This window comes from Lemur catta, chromosome 1 (assembly GCF_020740605.2).
Source record: "Lemur catta isolate mLemCat1 chromosome 1, mLemCat1.pri, whole genome shotgun sequence".
NCBI lineage: Eukaryota > Metazoa > Chordata > Mammalia > Primates > Lemuridae > Lemur > Lemur catta.
This window is the reverse complement of record NC_059128.1, coordinates 243,682,254-243,701,152: the sequence shown is the minus strand read 5'-3', so window position 1 is coordinate 243,701,152 and position 18,899 is coordinate 243,682,254. Positions and strand designations below refer to the sequence as shown.

General features: G+C 37.4%; 1 protein-coding gene across 1 annotated transcript in view; it reads right to left on the bottom strand.

Annotated features, from left to right (window-relative positions):
- Positions 1 to 374: 374 nt before the first annotated feature.
- Positions 375 to 18,899, bottom strand: part of GABRR3 (gamma-aminobutyric acid type A receptor subunit rho3) — a 44,555-nt gene continuing 26,030 nt past the window's right edge. Inside the window, exons 7-9 of the mRNA XM_045557585.1 lie at positions 14,254 to 14,406; positions 5,562 to 5,758; positions 375 to 671 (exon numbers count right to left, since the gene is read on the bottom strand). Coding sequence (XP_045413541.1) covers positions 375 to 671; positions 5,562 to 5,758; positions 14,254 to 14,406 — 647 coding nt within the window. The remainder of the gene's footprint in view (positions 672 to 5,561; positions 5,759 to 14,253; positions 14,407 to 18,899) is intronic.

The window sequence follows — 18,899 nt, the reverse complement described above, 5'->3', positions numbered from 1 at the left end:
ACTGGGCTGGCATTATGAAACAAAACATTCTTGAATTATCATCATAAATGCAGCTTTACTCCCTAATTAAGTAAAGAATATTTTCATTAAGATAGAAGGAGGGTCCAGATGAAGTAGTTACAAAGCCCTTCTCTATGGAAAAGTTTTTTCCCCATAATACACATGCCTATGACTCTTACTTGTGGAGTCAAATTCTCCTAGGACCTTAAACTCTTTCCTAGATGTAAATCATTCAGCCTTCACATTTTCTTTAGGCCAAGAGATTCATCTGGCTCTTTCCCAGTTCAATTGGTACTGTCCAACTCGCATTCAAGAGTTGTTTTTTAAAACATCATCTGATTTTAATATAAGCCTTGTACATTAAAAATTCTTTTTCATACATATATACCCCAATAAAACAAATTAAATATAATATACACAATGGGAAATAAAATCCTAGAATAGGTGTCAATGACATGGTTGTTTTCCAGAATGATTCTACCAACATGTCCTCCTAGGGATTTTCTTCTCTTTATCCGAGATGAATCTGTGCTGGGGCTGCCTGTAGATTTTCCTCTCATGGAGTCTTCTTCTGAGTGCAGAGAAAAGGAAGTCTGGTCCATGTCACTGTCATGGTAACAACCATCGAAGGCCATGGCTTGAACTGTGTTAATATTGTACATTCCAGAAATCTGTCAAAAAGACTTTTTTTTTAGTAAGTCATGAATATGATTTTATGAATGGGAATTACAGTAATAATGTGAATAATCAGATTTTTAAAATAGGTAATTCCAATAAAGGCTAAGAATTTTTTGCTTGAAGAATAGAATTCTGCTTTTGCTTCTGGTGTCTAAAAGTCATTTTAATAATAAATGGAAAATATCATTTTACAGATCCTGTTTTCAATAGGGATTTAGCAAGGAGGTTTATATTTATTTCCATAGAGATATTTTATTATCACACAAGTAAATGTTACACAACTATGATGTCAGCATTTTCTTATTTAGTGCTGGTCTGATAGACTGTTACATGCTGTGCATGTTTTCTTCTTTGTTTCTGAGTAGTATGAATGGTTTGTGATAAGTTTGAGAGCTGAATATGATTTATCTGAACAGCAATATAAGTCAATTGGATTTGCTTTTCAACTTATTTTTCCTCTTTAGAGAGAATATAGCAATGTGCCCAGTCAATGTATTTTTTTGTCCAAAAACAGAGCAATATCATCTGGTGATCCATTTATGCTTAAATTGGGTATGGGTTAGGGGGAGATTTTAGCTACTCCATTTAAATGCAAATTGGCCAGGCCTTCTCTTTTTTGCTTAAAAGGACCTACAAATGATGCTAACATAACCCAATTAAACAACATGAAAATGGTTTATATTTCTGAAGAAGCAAGTTATCAATGCTTTCTGGCTTATGTGGCTGATTGGATCAAAACTAAATTTTTCTTCAAGGTTCTACTCAGAGGGAGATTGCGGTTCTCACTGGTTCAGAGCAGTGTCTACAAAGCAGCTGTTACTAATTGCTTTTAGAGAAAACATCACTTCTTGATCTATAGGGAAGTTCAAAAGTGAACACATATGGAGAGGCTACTACTGGATGAGATTATTCAGAATTCAAATTGGAGGCTGCAGAATAAATTCTGCCAAAATGTGTATTGGGTTCATAATGATTTAAAAACCTAGTATTTTACTGAGTTCAAAACACTTGGAGACTATTTTGTGCAGTCAGTGAACTAATCAGGGACCCTACTTGAATTATCTTGTCCCTCTTTTTTAATTTTGGAAATTTTACATAATAAAATAAAAATGGACAAAATAAACGTGAAATGAGATAAAGATCAAATAACCTCAGATAGCCAACAATATTAATGATATATTCAATTCTGGATCTGAGGATAGAATAACTATATATCATCTCTTCAGTGGTTTCCTCACCCACCCAGAACACTACTGAGCTGTTCCACTGTCCAAAAACTTTTTAACAAAAATGTCATCAGTTTTTAAAGAAGACATATATTCTTTTGAGAGCAAGGGTGCCATTTTATTTTTCCATTGAGATAATCTGGAACTATCTATATAATTGATCAAATCTTGCAGTCCATGGTTTATCAATAGGCTGCTGCTATCTTCCATATGCTTTTTTTTTTTTTACTTCTTTTTGTTCTTATGTCATGTTCCTCAAACAATCCATAAGCTTATAAGTCGGTTGTTTTGATAGAAACAGCTTTAGAACAGGTCTTTAATTTTTCACTCCAGTTGATAAATAAGTACATAGCTAAGGCATATTATAACTAAACTATAGATTGGCTTTTTTGACTGATTTCTAGGTCTTGAAATTAGAAAATATTTGGACGGAGGGATAAGAAAGAAAATAGCTACCCCTCTTGCTTTTGAGCAATAGTCAGCACTAGGGATGGGTTTTCCATAGCCCTTGTTCTCCTAGCTCTTAGTAGCTGGGAGGTAGTTGGAGTGTGTGTGTGTGTGTGTGTGTGTGTGTGTGTGTGTGTGTGTGTGTGTGTGTGTGTGTGTGTGTGTGTGTGAGATGGTACAGGGTGGTGCTGGCAGGCAGTGGTAGTGGTGATAGGCGGTGGGTGGAGGTGGTAGTGGTGGGTCGTGGTGCTGGTGCTGGTGCTGGTGGTGTGGTGAGTGGTGTAAACAACTTTTACCTGACTTCATGTTTTCACAGGCAGGAACTCCTGAGGGAGGCCTAACATTGCTGACCCTTCTCACCATCCCCCGGTAACCCTGCCCTAGCAGTTTAGGAGAAAAAACTGACATGAGTTTCAGTCCCTTTTCAGTCTTTACCTCGGTATCTGCGCTGGTGTTCAGCTCTGTTCTCTGAAATGAGGTACAAGGAAACCGTCTTTACAGGGAGAGCCTGGAATTTTCTAGCTTTGCCATGACCAAGAGACTAAGTATACTTAAGCTAAGGATAAAATATTAATAAGCCTTCCTGCTCACAGATCTAAACAACTTTCTTAAAAGTGCTTTATCAGTAACAAAGGGTGAAATTATTATATCCATATCAATATGTCTGGCTCTCACTTCTGATTCTTTCTCTAAAACTGGTTTCCAATTCAGGTATATATGGAGAGAGGTGTCGTGGATTAGCCCCCACACCCACAGACATATCCTTCGCCCTGCTCCTCATGAGACCATGCCATCCCTTCCACGGCTGCTCATCTCAGTTGGCCCATTTCCACTATCCCTGTTAATATTCTTTTTCTCTCAGAGCGAATGCTCTGGGCACTAAGCACTACAAAAACTTATATTTGTATAGCACTTTATATTTGCAAAGGTTTCACACTCAGTTACTATATCATTTGATCTTCATAACAGCCCTATGAGGTAAATAAGGAAGAGATGACACCATTTTGCAAATGCAGAACAAGGTTTAGGAGACTTAGCCTGGAACACAAAACTGGGATGTGGTAGAGTTCTGTTTGGCATCACTTCTGACTCCAAATCATTTCTTCATTTTGTCCCCAAAATATATGAATGGCAAGTAGGATATTTCTTTGAAATAACTGCATTTCTTTGAGACAATTGGGGATATTTAGAATGGTGGTTTCCAGGGGCTAAAGGGAGGAGGAAATGGGGAGTTGTTTAATGGGTTCAGTTTTGCAAGATGGAGAAGCTCTGGAGATTGATTGCACAAAGAATGAAACTATACTTAACACTACTGAACTGCACATTTAAAAATAGATGATAAAAATTCTAAATTGTGTGTATTTCACAATTAGAAATAAAAAAGTATTTTAAAAAAAGAATGGTGCATATTAACTCAAGAATCTCTATAGTGGTACACAAGAAGATTGTATATGACACCATCAAGTGAGAAAAATCAAGCACTGTGAACACATGTGCTGTATGGCTGATGGGACAGGGAAATGAAAATATTGTGGAGTCAAAGGACTAGATGGAGGTGGGCCAAAATTACTTCAGTGTCTATTTCTTTTGTTAACTGCAAACTGCATAAAAACAAAATAAAAGAGGAACAAAATTCTTTTCCTCTTTCCACATTTTTTCCTGTCACCGTCACTCTATCCAAATCATTGTTATTCAGTGTGGGTAATGGGCCAGCAGAATCAGAAGCCTCTGGAACTTGTCAGAAAAGCAGTCTTACTGCATCCCAGACCTACTGGGAGCCTTAACAAGGACCCAGGTGATGCACATGCACCACTGCTGCACACTGGTCTAGAAGCTCCCGGTTCCCCCACACCTGCATAGCACTCACTGTGGGTGTGTGTGTGACAGGCACACATAGCCACACACTGTCAATAAAAGGAATGGAAGCATCTGCAATAAAACAAAATCAGCTCCTATTAGAGCTTTGACTCAAAGGATATAAAATCAAAGAATGAAGTTAGCGTTCCAGGAGATTTGAATTGCAATTGCAGTTCTGTTGGCTGTGAGTCTTTTGGCAAATCACTTTACTTCACTAAAACTCTGCTACCTCATTTATAAAATAGAGATAATAGTCTCTGCACAACCTACATCGGGGAGCTGAGATAAGATTCAGTGCAGAAGAGGATCTAAAAACACTCTGAAAGCATGAAATGCTCTCCCTAGAAGTATAAAAAATATTAAATAATGTTTTGGGTGTGTATAAATGCTCACATAAGAATTCACTTAATGTGAATACAGTTCATTGAAATTATGTTTGCATATGCATATATACTAGATTATATATACATACACATTTATACTATATACAAATGTGTATGTGTGCATGTGGGTCTGTGTGTATATATATGTAGTCTTAAATATAGGCAAACAAATGAATGACTTATCAGTTAGGTTTCTGAAGTACAATATTATATGTCAGTTCTAGTAAGAACAGGGAACTGGTGCCCAAATCCTTGGTTAAATGAAGCAGGCAGAGAGCAATCCATCCATATATCGAGCAATGTCACAAAAAAGATGTGATAACATTTAGTGCCCAGAAGGCACCTTAGTCCCAAGATATTTTGGAGAGAAAAACCTCCTTTTATGTTCTACCACTCTCTTGAGTGGCAAGAGGAAAATAAATCCTTGCTCTCGGTGGAGAGAAACGTATCATTTATTGGTTGAAAGCACAGACTTTGGAGTCAAGGAGGCCTAGAAGCAAATCCTGATCTCTCTTTAGCTATGTGACCTTGGCCAAGTTACCACCTGTCTGCACTTGGAGGGTGATAAAATTCTGACCTCTCAGTGTTACTATGAAAATTAAATGACAATATATATGGTAGGTGGTTGGCATTACGCCAATATATAATAAATACTCATTATGTGTTAGCTATTATCATCATCATTCTCATTGTCATCCATTTGAAAGGATGCAGTTTGTATCAACTGCTTCTATTCCAGGGGTACAGTTAGGGGAGATGAGCACACGGAGAGAAATTCACACACTAAAATTCCTGGTGAAGGTGAATGAGGATGCTGAGAAACCAGCCAGCATAGAGCAGAGATTAAAGTTCACTATTAAATCGTCACCATGCTGTAAATTTTCATCTTGCCAAGGCATATGGACTTAATACAAGGGCTTATTCTTTTCCACATTCCAAAAGGGATCTGACAGTCAAAGCAAGGCTGTACCTGCCCTCTCTTCTTGAATCGTTTCCACTCTTCCACGGTGGTGAGATAATTCACGGCTGCATACTCAATGACTGACAGGAACACAAAGGTGGAGCTGACCCATAAGTACACGTCCACAGCCTTGACGTAGGACACCTGGGGCATGGAGGCGCTCACGCTGGTGGTGATCGTGGACATGGTCAGCACTGTGGTGATTCCTGCCATTCAAGCATAGTGACAAACTCAGTGACAGAACCATTCAGTTCCGGGATCTGGTGCTGGATCTCACCAGCCGTTGCATGCTCTCACTAGAAATGGGAGCAGTATCAGTCTGATGGTGATCCGAGAGGGCGAAGATCTCTGCATGTTACCCAAGTACACATCTTGAGCCTAAGCCAGAAGCTTTCATTGGATTTCTCTTCCCTTGCTCTCATTCCTATTGTCCATAATGTTTCCTTTTGTCCATTTAAAGACTTCACAGGGTCCAGAGTCTGCCATTTCTGCCTCCTACCCCCAGATGGGCATCTTCTAACCATCCCAGAAAGGGAAGCATGGGTTCAATTTTTAAAAATTCTTCTCAGAAAGAAATTCCAAAACCATTTCCACCAGCCTTTCCCATCATTTTATAATTTTTACTGTTAAGAAATTGCCTTTGTGTCTACCTTTAATCTTTCATGCTTCAGGGGAGCTTATTTCTTCTTGAGTGAGCTTTAATAGCATTAAAGATTGCTATTCTCTGTATTATTCTTTCATAGAGAATATTTAAAAGCCGTTGTTAGTCTCTTTGATCATTGTTAATGAAACTACAGTTCCCCTGAGATTCAGAGCTACGTGTGCCAGGGGAGGCTCAGCTCATTGTGAACACTTACTGAGCAACTGCTAAATTCCAGTGACTTTTTTCCTTTCCCTTCCCTTTCCTTCTGTTTTCTCTGTTACCTTTCCTCCTCTTCCCTTCCTCTCCCTTCCTTCTCCTGCCTTCCCTTTCCCTTTCCATTTCCTTTTTTTTTTCCCCCCTTTTCTGTTATTCTTTTGTTCTCTGCCATGAGCATCAGAAATAAGATCAAGATTCCGGGCGACAATGGAGGAAGAAATGACTCTGAGATTTTCTTAATAAAATGCTGGCCTTGGGGAAGGCCATTCAGTATCTACACTAATTTCTCAGAGGGATATTGCAAGAGTACTGCCTGGAGAGAAAGTATACTATTGTAAATATTTGAAATGTACACTGTCTGGCATGGTTTTATTTCTTAACTTCCCACCAGGGAGGTGCAAATGGAATCCTTAATGATTTTTATAAGTTGTTAGAACATTTTAATGTCAACAGACAGAGTCCCAAACAGCAGGAAGAGCACCATGATTTACTCCTAAATGTACAGACACAGCATGAGGACTGCTTTCATCAACACATCTCTACCCTTTCTATAATAATTCTGCAAGGTTCTCATCCGAGGGAGCCCCATATCAAACACAGTGACAACTCCATAGAGCCATTCTATTTCAAATGAAGTTTTTAGTTTGTGTGATCAAGACCAAAGCAACTTGGCAATTTGACAGTATCGTGAGAGGACCTGAAATCTCACCTTGACACTGATTTGAATTCCAGGATAATAAAACCTAAATGCTGTTCTAGCTCTTAACATTAAACATAGCCCACTGTCTCATTGGGTCCCAGGTTTCCCCCTACAATGTTAATATCAACAATCTGCATATCAGTGTGTGCTGTTTGCATTCCTTGGCTCCAAAACATACTTGCTACATAAACATGGAGATGTAGAATTTTTATTAACATTACAGGTACAGCTGAAGCCAAGATTATTAAATAAAACCTGCTTGCTTTTATTAAATATTTACCTAACACACACCTAGGTAAATAATTATTAGCCACACATTGCAGAAAATAAATATGAGTTGAGCATGGCTAAGTAATTAAACCAGATTTTGTCAGGAGCAGGATTCAAACCTTTCCCTGAGTGTAGTAACCATGATTTTTACACACAAACTTGCTGTCTCTCATTTTGGACCTATAAAGGTAATAAGATTATAAACCAATGTCTACATATGGAGGATCTCTAGGATAAGATGCTATAAAATTGAGTGTAGAATTATGTCAAGAGGCACAAAGAAACCACTTTATGCTTTTCAATAGGCCAAATGTCTTATTCCCTTCAAGATTTCACTATAGTAGGAACTGAAGGAATCCTGATGTAACATTCTTTTTTTTTTTTTTTTGTTGAGACAGAGTCTCACTTTGTTGCCCGGGCTAGAGTGAGTGCCATGGCGTCAGCCTAGCTCACAGCAACCTCAAACTCCTGGGCTCAAGCGATCCTCCTGCCTCAGCCTCCCAAGTAGCTGGGGCTACAGGCATGCGCTACCATGCCCGGCTAAATTTTCCATGTATATTTTTAGTTGTCCAGATAATTTGTTTTTATTTCTATTTTTAGTAGAGATGGGGTCTCGCTCAGGCTGGTCTCGAACTCCTGACCTCAAGCGATCCACTCACCTTGGCCTCCCAGAGGGCTAGGATTACAGGCGTGAGCCACCGCACCCGGCCTGATGTAACATTCTTACATAGTAGCTTACCTCATTAGTTCAAAAATTTTTAAATGTCTTCTCTTACTGGTTTTCTAAGATATGGAAGATAAAACATTTTTTTTGATAAATAGTAATATGTTGCTTAGTGGATGAAGTAAGAGTTTCAAACACACACACAAGTATACATGCCAGAACAGCCTCATCATGTATCTGAAATTGATGACTACTGGGCTAATAAAAAGGAATCAAATTATCTATATTTGCCAGAGAGCAATACACTATCAGTCATTTTCTTTAAAAGGATGTTTAGTCCAACTAATTTACTATAGTTTGATTTTAAAACCAGCATTCTAGATTTTCCTTGTTCAAAATGGACAATAAAAAAAAAAGAATTAGAGAGTGGGGAGGAGGGATTGTTGGGTAAGGAGGGAGTGAATGATGAGAAAACTGATACATAAATTCCTAAAGCAATAGAACTTGAAGTCAGGAGTATTATAGCTACATTAAACACACTTATTATGTCTTGAGCCATCCCTCAGAAATACATTAATCTTGACAAATAGTATTCCTTCCAAACCCATTAAAGTTAAAATCCCAATAAAAGACTTTTAAATTATATGAAGCGACCATTTAGTCAAAGGAAGGTCATGTGTTGGGATTAGAAAATTATCCTCCCACCTACTGATATTGCTATGCATAGTTAGGAAAGTGTTATGAGGAAATATTTACTCTGGCCCTTTGACTCAATTTTCCTGAGCCCTTGTGGCTTCACCGTATTAACTTTTAAGGACATACATGGGGTCTTGAGAACCCTACAGTCTGAGAAGGATTATACATCTTTGTGTTTGGCCATTTTTAGCCATACATGGAGGACAGGTTCATTGACCAGCATGATAGCGGTAGGACAGGCAGGCATCACTTATACAATTATTGAGTTTGTTCACCTCTTCAGTAGCTGTGTTGCAGGTAGTTCTTTTGAAGGGAGGGGGTATTTACATTCATCTTCAAATGAGTAAAAATATTTTCCCTATAGGCCTAGGCAGAAAGAAAATATTACATTATATGAAGGAAAGGAAGGTGGGTTGGGAATTCTAACACTGCTCTATGGCCTGAATCTGACAACCATTTTCCCACACAGGTGGTGCTAGAGTACAGTGACTATCATTAGAAATTGTGGTAATCTCTCTGATGGCAAAATGAATTGTCCTTATCCAGTTCCCTAAGTATTCACTTTTCCAGACATGTGGCATATCCTCTGTTAGGAGACATTTTTCTCTCCTAACAGTCTCTGAGTGACTACAGGCCTGAGAGCTTTGGTTGCCTTCCTCTGCCATATCTGATTCCCAGTAAATGACCTTAGTACTTAATGTATTGTGTAGGGAAGGGCATACCCATGCATAGGGGCCAAGCAAGAATGACGGAAGCAAAGAAAGCAGAAGAGAGGTAGAAGGGAGAGGAATACTACTCCTCCCTCCATGAGGACTAAAACACCCTTGAACAATTCTGTAATTGTCTCACACTCTTTCCATACCAAATGGAATGGAGAGATGTAATAATAGTTTTGAACCATCACATATTCCAAGTTATGGTAGCTATTATCTCTTGTGAGAATTTTCTAATCATAATTGATACTTCTATGCTACTCATCCTATACTGCTCTTCCCCTGAAACATGGCAATTTTGGGAGGGTCTTAACTAGCAAATGAATTATCCTTTATTGTTTCCAGTTAATAACTAAGCACAATCAGTAAAAATATGGTAAGCTAAATCCTGGCAACTTAACAACTGTGTATTGAGCATAAACTATGTGCAGGAAGGCACTGTGTTATTCACTGCAGGAACAAAAAATGGCAATAATGATCTTTGTCCTTAAGGAGCTCACACTCTAATAGAGGAGATAAAAAAAAAGCTACCCTGCTTCTTCCTCTGTTTCATAGCTAAACATGAAATAGAGGAAGAAGTTACTTTAGGAGACATACAAGGTGCCATGTTGTTCAAAGATGGAAGAGACCTTGTGTGCTCGGAGCCTGAGTAAAAGTTTCTGGCCATTGAAAGACAGCAGGATTTTGAGAAAGAGACACAGGTAAAGAGGGGGAGCCGACCATAACCCCAAAAGACACAATCCCAAATGCCATAATTCCAAATGCTGGAATCCCAAAAGATCAAAGTCTCTAAAGTCTAAAATCCTGAAAATCACAATCTTAAAAAACCAAAATCCTAAAAATATAATTCTGGAAAAAAAGTAATTTAAAATGTTTTAAAAAGGTATTTATTTACATTTTTTAGAAGGGGATTTATTTGAGAAACAAATAAATGCAGCTGTACAAAGAGGACATTGTTTCACTTATAGAAGAAATTTCAACATTTTTACATACACACACAATGCTTACATACAAAGTCAGCATTATGGTAATGTACTTCAATGGAGTTAAGTATGCAAAGAATGTATAAAATGAATTAAGCTCTCTAAAACTGTGGTCCCCAACCTCTGGACCATGCACTGGTACCAGTTTGCAGCCTGTTAGGGACTAGGCACAGAGCTCCACTGCCTCACCTCATCCCCACCATAAAACTTAGGAAGGAGGGGGATACATAGCAGGAGGTGAGCAGTGATGGGTGAGGAAGCAAAGTTTCATCTGTATTTATAGCCAGGCCCCTTCTCATCATTTGTATCACTGCCTGAGCTCTGCCTCCCGCTCCCCCAATGTCCCTGGAAAAATTGTCTTCCATGAAACTGGTCCCTAGTGCCAAAAAGGATGAGGATCGCTACTCTGAAAGTGACTGTACAATGTATACCTTCAGTATTGGAAATGTTGCAAAGATGAAATACATGGCATAGCAAATTGTAAAATATAATTTTGACAATTTAAAATAATGAAAAAAAACTAAACGAAAAAAAGGAAAAGAAACAAAACTAAAACCAAAATTGCACATAGGAAAAGTATATTATGGGGATAGATTATGGGGATAGATTATGAGCATAGATAGTCCATAAAAGCTAGTCTAACATGATGCAACTATCCTGTGATTGTGATTTTCAGGATTTTAAATGGTAGAGATTATAGACTTTAGGGATTTAGACTTCAAGGATTTTGATCTTTCGAGATTTCAAATTCAGGATTATGGCCTTTGGTATTTGGTCTTTTGAGATTATGATCCAAACTGGTATAATGAATTATGTAACCATTTAAAAGATCTGTATAACTCAGTGAACCAATATTTTCTGAACGATGAATTCATGGGTAAAAAGATCTATTCAAAGAACAGCACAGACCAATGGATTTTAATCTAACAGAGTAGAAAAAAATTGTCGAGATGGTTTCAGATTCCACATTGCAACTAACCTTTAAGAAGCTATCATTTGCTGAGTTTTGGTGTAATATGAGGAAAGACTACCCACAATGATCTGCAAAGACTATTAAAATATATTAAAATATTGAAAACTCCTTTTTCCAACTACGTATCTGACAAAGTTAGATACCTCCCTATATTTCAGCCAAAACCTATTGCAATAGACTGAATGAAGAAACAGATAAGAATCCAGCTGCCCTCTATAAAGCCAGACATTAAAGGTTTGTAAAAATGTAAAAAAAGCCACTCTTCTCATTAAAATTTTGTTTTACAAAAAACAATTGTGTTTCATACAATATGTTATCATGTTAACTTGTAATGAGTTTATTATTGCTAGCTTCAAGTGAATTAATAAATGTTTTAAAATTCTGTTTTAACACCTAATATGGCTCATAATGATAGAACAATCCCCCAAAACAAAAGCTCTTTGGAGTCCTCAGTAATTTTTAAGAGTGTAAATGGGTCCTAAGACCAGAGTTTGAGAACAACTGCTGAAGACTAAGAAGGAAATTGAGGTTTTTAAATATGAAAGACTCAATAAACTGGGGGACCCTAAGCAAAATGGGGAAAGTAAAGAGAATAAGTGGGATGAGAGTTGGAGGGGACAGTTGTTTGTTCAGTTTTGAACTTGCTGAGTCCAGCACACAACTGGGACCACCCAAATAGAACTTGAAAGATTTGAGATAAGGACGCTGATTTGGGATTTACTTTCATAGGGATAGTAGTTGGAACCAAGAAGCTTGTTCCATGTGATAAAAGAATCAAAAGTGAGCAGATCCTTGGGAGGGAATTACCCATACTTAAGGAGTGGAAGGGAGAAGTTAAAGGCAGGAAAGAGAAAGGAAAGAAAAGTCTAACGGAGAAGAACTAGACTACTGAAGAGCAATGAAAACTAATGCATTGCATGTGTGGTTGGTTTTATCAAACGCTAAAAACTGTCAAGCTCGGCACTTGACATGAATTCTCCCATTTAATTCTCATGGTGACCTTTAGAAAATAGTATTAATAACCTCATTTTGTAGACGAGGAAGATGATGCTGGACTTTTCACCATTACCCTTGATTCTGGATTTGGAGAGGATGCTTAATACTGTCAAATGTTTTAGAGAAGGTGAAGGAGGGGAACAGCTGAGAAAAGGCAAGTGCAATAGGTGAGCAGGTATTCACAGGGACCTTCCAGAGAATTGGGTTGCACAGCATTTGGGAATACTGAGTTTAGCAGAGGGCAAAATCCCTTTTAAAGAAACATGAGAGCAGTAGGGAGCAAAGCCTGAGAGGATAGCAATGTTATAGGAATACTGCTGTTCTCTTTATTTTAAAAAAAAGGGTGGGAAGGGAGAGGGACTATTCTGGTTTGCATATCATTTTACATAAATCTGCATAGCAGTTTCCTAATCCTAAGAGATCAGATGTAGATTCAAGAAGCACAGAATTTCAGGGGTGACTTAAATGTATTTCAGTGTTCCTTATTCACTCCAACCTGCCATGGAACTAGCTCTTATTGTTGTCATTTTCACAGCATAGGAGCAGAGAGTCAACTTCAGGAATCTGATTGAAAATCATGTTCATAAACCTTTATAAACTGAGTGCCTTTCTCATCCTGTCTCGAGGGCTGGAAATGTGCCCTCGGTCTCCAGTTTGGGTCTATGCTGCTGCGCTGCAGTGCTGAGGTCAGGGCACAAATGCTCTGATGTGAAGAAACAGTCACGGTAATGTAATTATTCATTCAGACAGTATTTTTTTCTTGAAGACATTTAAGCCTCAGATGCTTGTGGATTGAAGCTTTTAATAGGGGAAAGAGGTGAACAAATTATTAATATTAATAATTTATGTCTTTCAAATGATCTTTTGAAGTATGCATATAATTTGTGAACATTAACTTAGAAACCACCCTTTCTGGAATGAATTGTGTGATAATTACAATAATTGTGAACCACTTATAACAATCTTCTCTCTAGAGAGAACATTATAAATGAAAGAACAAAATCAGATGGAATGAGGGAGCTCTGCCCTGACCAGCCAGGAAAGCAAGTGGGGTTATCTCTTGGGTTCTCGTTAAGTAACATGTCATCTAAGTGCATAGCTTGGCATCTTCCACTTTGTAAGGACTCAATAACTGGTAAATGGGTCTGAAATGGTTCCCATAAATCAATGTGTGTGACGGGGGAATACAACATGCTAGATGGAGTAGATAATCTCTCTTTGTGGTGACTTTATGTGACTGGCAATGTCTCTCCACCTAAAATCTCTTGCCAACTAACCGACTGCATTATATCTAAAATTCCACTGTGGTTGATTCTAATTTTGGCTTTTAGGTTAAGCCCTAATTTCTAATTAGCACTCATGTTTCCAAATTCAAGTACTCCCCACCTCCACCCCCACCACCAACCCACCCAAGTAATTTGTTATTAAGACATCAACTATATAGTGTGAATTTGTTTGAAGACTCTTCCTTCTATGATGTAAGGGTTTGTCATGCAAAGCCAAATGGACCTGAATAATGCATAGGGAGATTTTTTGAAGGGGAAAAGATAAATTTTTAAACTGAGGCTGTTTATGCTTCATAATTTCACCCTCTTTCCTTACTGTCACCACCCCTTACTATTCAGTCAGCACAGCCTACATCCCTAGAGTCTGGGTTCCCAAGGAAAAAACCCACTTACAATTTGTCCTTGAAGCTGTCAAGATAAATGCTTTAACCTGAATGTGGATCTCTAAGTATTTCTGCTAAACCACCACTTTCCTTTTCTTCCTATGAATCACTCATTTTTATTTACCTCCCTTAACTTTTCTCCCATGTTAATATTTTACAAAGATGGGGAGAGATTTACCCAGAGAAACTCTTGCAGGAACAGCTCTTCGGTCAATCCAAAACGAAACCCACGAAAGCATCACCATCAACATGGCTGGGAAATAGGTTTGCAGCACAAAGAAGAAAATATGCCTCCTTAGCACAAAGTTGATGAAAAGCCTATTGTACCAACCTACAAGAAAAAGCCGAAGTTTTCATTAGAACAAGCTTCTTCTTGGAAACAGTACACTTAGTGACATGACATGCTCCTTTAGACTCCAAGCTCTCAGGGGACATGGAACTTGACATACTCATCTCTGCTTAGCTGGGCCTTACACTTCATCAATGTTTGTTCAACCAGCTGAACTACAGTCTGGTTAATTATTTGATTCAAGGTCACCTTTAACTTCCATACCTGCAGCTCAGGAATGAACAGTAATTACATTTTGTGGGATGGCCTCTACAGACCTTTCTCCACAATATATTGTGTTTGCATGTTTCTGCAAGAGGGAAAGTCTTCAATACATGAGTGATGTCTGAATGAAAGAGCCAATCAACCATCTATTTATTACCTATAACAAATGAAGAAAAACATTTTATCTGGAGGAAAATATTCACAGTAGGTACTAGGTCATTGGATTTCAACCTGGGGTTGAGGCAGCTAGGGATTCAAAGAATAGGGGAAAGAGTATCCATAAATTAATTTTATTATTTTAAAGTGTCATGGACACCATAGTTTGTCTATGATAGATCTACAAAAAGGTAATCAAATGATGATATTCCTTTGCATCTTGTTGGAATTATATAAATTCATGTTGGTAACATTGGTTACTTGTGCTGATCAAAAGCACCAGTTGTGATCACATCTGCACACATATTTTGTTCAGGTTTCCCTTTTCACAACGAGTAAAGGGAAATTTAAAGCCATATTTCTAGACCATTTACAGGATTTCTCTGAGGGCCGTTCTGTAACAACCAGAATGGCAGGTTACATATAATACCTTACCCTTGTTTTTTCCCTTATCTGTCTCATGCATCTCTAATAACTGTGATGTCAATATTATTAATATTTACTAAAATAAGGCAATGAACAATGAAATGAATGAATATGAAAATGAATTTTATGGTTAATCTTACCTTTACTCAGAATAAGTGGTAAGATTAATTTTTCTATGACAAATGCTGTTTGAGTTTTCTAAACACAGGGACTACAAGTTAAAAATTATAAAATAAAATCATAGGTATTGCAGAGTTAGAGAACTCTTCTAGTCTCAGTAGTAATTTCTTAGAAACCCAAGATGGCAAACATATAACACAAATCAGGCAAATACTTTTCCCTCTTGGTGTAAGAAATACACCTACGCTGAATGGCAGACTCTACTCCTAGTATCCTATTCTCAATTAAGTGCTCATTATCCTTTTCTTCCTTACCTGGTTCTGAGGTTCTCAAAAGACATTAAGGTAACTGCATCCTTTCTTTACTCATAATTTTCTGAAGAATAATTGTCTTTTGCGGGGGGTGGGAGTGGAGAGGAGTAACCACGAAGGAAAAATGCTGCTCTGTCTTGCGGTTCCTCAGGGAAGGGAAGACTAGGGGTGGTATTGTAGCAGGTGCAGGCCGGGAGGAGTCACTTTACCTCCCAGGAAAGGCGGTGCTTCCTTGGGAAGACGTGGAGCCTTCATTGTAGCTTAATAAAAAGTCTGATTCTGTTTTTGATGTTTGACTGCTGATAGCTTTCAAACCCAATTTCCTCTTCTTTTCTGCCCCACTTCTGAACGCGCTTATAAAACCCAAGCCAGTCACCCCTTCCTCTTCTCTCAAGCCATTTTCAGACCTGCTTGGGAGCCTGCCTGTTCTCTCTAGAAAGCCTCATTATGTGAGTAATAAACCTCTTTATACCCTTTTTTCATGTGTAAGGCATCATCAGTTTTGGCATCTGAATCAAATTTGGGGTGGGGGAGGGTCCATCTGCCTCCATTAGGTACATTGCCACACAGTAGAAAGGAGTTAATGAAAGAGAGAAAAGGGCTGGGAAGTTGGCAGCCAGGGAAACGCAGGAGAGGAGCAGTAACTGGGGAGTTGGCCCACAGACAAAATTGAAAAATGTTTTTATACCTGAAGACTGTCACCTTCAATGGCTTCTTGATACTAAGACCTCAATCTGAATTAAAAGAATCAGGATAATATTGTTGATGGAAATGGTGATGATCATAGCTACTAATATTTATTGAGTATCTACATATGGCCGACAGTTGTTTCTGGCAGGTGGCAGTCTACGTTATTTATGTGTATTAAATCATGGGCCCTAGGAGACAGAGAGTGTTACAAAACCCATTTAAAAATGAGGAAATTGAGGGTTAGAGAGATTATGTAATTTGTCCAAGGTCACATTGCTAATAAGTGATAGAGTCAGAGTTTGAACTTAGGCAATCTCTCTCTAGTACTTATACTTTAGCCATTAGATCATGCTGTGATAAAGAATAACTGTTCGATTCATCCCTTAGGGACACGAGTCATTTCTTTTTCCTTTGTAAATCTATAGTGCATGATCTTGAGGAGCATTGAAAGGGAGGAGGGGGCAGAAGCCCTCATCTGCTTATTAATATTGCCAGGTAATGGTGGTTTTGGAACAGTGGCAATGGTAGAGGTGAAGGCAATGGCAAGAAAAAAAGCGAGGACCCTGTTGTTCAGCTACAAAATGGAAATTAAGGTTCTATAACTACACATCTAGCTCTTACAATAATTAAAAATTTTGAAAATCAGAGCCAGATGTATGGTTTTTCTATAAAGTTGATTTGGGAGTGGTAGTTATGGTGGGTAGTTGTAATGACAGGAATGAAGAAAAAATATCAAAAATTATTTTTGATGAAGCTAATATATTTAAGCAGGATACCAATCTGAGAAAGATATATGAGTTTGACTGACAGGAGACTATGTTTAATAATTCATGAATAATGTGAGGCAAAACTATCACATACTCATGAACTAAAATTAAGTTTTTAAATGTGATCTTTTGAAACCTAAGGAATGGTTACATGAACCCAGATATGATTATTAATTGGATATTTGAATATACAACTTCCAAAATGCTTTACTCTTGCATTTTTCCTACTCTTAGAGCATATTTTAATCTTTCTCATTAAAAAATGTATATAACAAATTTAAAAAGACAAAAAAGTGTTGAAACAAAGTTGAAAATCTCCCTAATCTATACCCACTTCTCAGAGGTATCTATTGTTAATCTTTCTAGACATTTAAAACATATACACACATACATATATATACATCTCATGCACACATACACACATATATACAAACACACATATATGTATAAATCCTTTCTGCAATAAAAAATATGGGATTATATTTTATATATTCTTCTGTACCTTGTTTTTTTAATTTAATTTACTATGGATAACTTTCCATCTTATGCTATACAAAGTACATACACTTGAACTTAATTCTACTTTTTCCATTTTTCTTAGGAAACAAAATGCTATTTCTTGAAAACGTAACTACACTTGAATGCTAAGGATTTATAGTTCACTTCTAAATACTTAAAATCATCTTTGTGAGCAATATATTTTTCAATGAAAATATTCTGTTTGGATTTAGAAAGACTCTAAAATGTGAAGCAAAGGGCAAAAATGAACTAGAGTTGGATCTGCCTGGTAGGGCTGGAAGAGGCCGACAGGTACAAATAGATAATGGAGCCAATGAATGATTTAGGGGTAAAGGTAGAATTTGGAAGTGGAATTTAACTTCTTTTTAAGAGGAGAGCTGGATGTAGATTAATGGATACTCGTGCTTCAAAATTTAAAAAAAGTCATTGCCATTATTATTATTCTGTTGTATATATTCTGTGCAGGAAATAATACTTTTGATTTCTGTGTTTCATATGTATCACATTATACTAGCATTAAACATTGCAAAGCTCTATGCACAATTTATCATGTGTCTAAGTTATTTCATCATAGCAATAGTGAAATGAAAGCTACAAATTATACCTCATATGTATCATTGTCCATTGCATCCATTCCTTTATCTATATATTAATTTAGTTTAGAACTAAGAACATTAAAAATCCTGATAAAAATATGCCTATATTTATTTATATAGAGAAAGACAAAGAAAAGAGGAGGAGCAGAAAAATATATCAAAATAATAGAGTTTATCTCTATGAGACAGGATTACAAAGAATTTTTTCTTTAAACTTTTCTGAGTTCTTTTCACATTATCTGCCATTTATTCATTCATTCAACAATTAGCCTTCGAGTATCTCATATGAGCCAGGGCTATATCAGTAATCAAAACAAATAAATGTGTGTTAACTTATATAATCAGAAAAGGCAAAAAACATGATTTAAATTAATAGCATCATTTGCTGAATCCCAAGCAATATAAACAAATAACACAAATAACGAGTGAAATAGAGCATTTTCTTGGGGTCTAAATAGCTAAATAGCTGTTGGTCCTAGAAAGTCATTTAGCTTCTCTGTGATGTAAATCTCGGTTTCTCTCTTAAAGATGCAGGCTTTTAGGGAAAAACTTGATAACTACTCTCAGAGTTCTAAGGACCTCAGAGTGGAGAACCTTTGAGGAGAGAATGCAACACCATGAAAGCAGAGCAGGAGAAAGGATTCTAGCCAGGACAGCTCTGAACCTCAGGGGCAGCAGCTGTCACA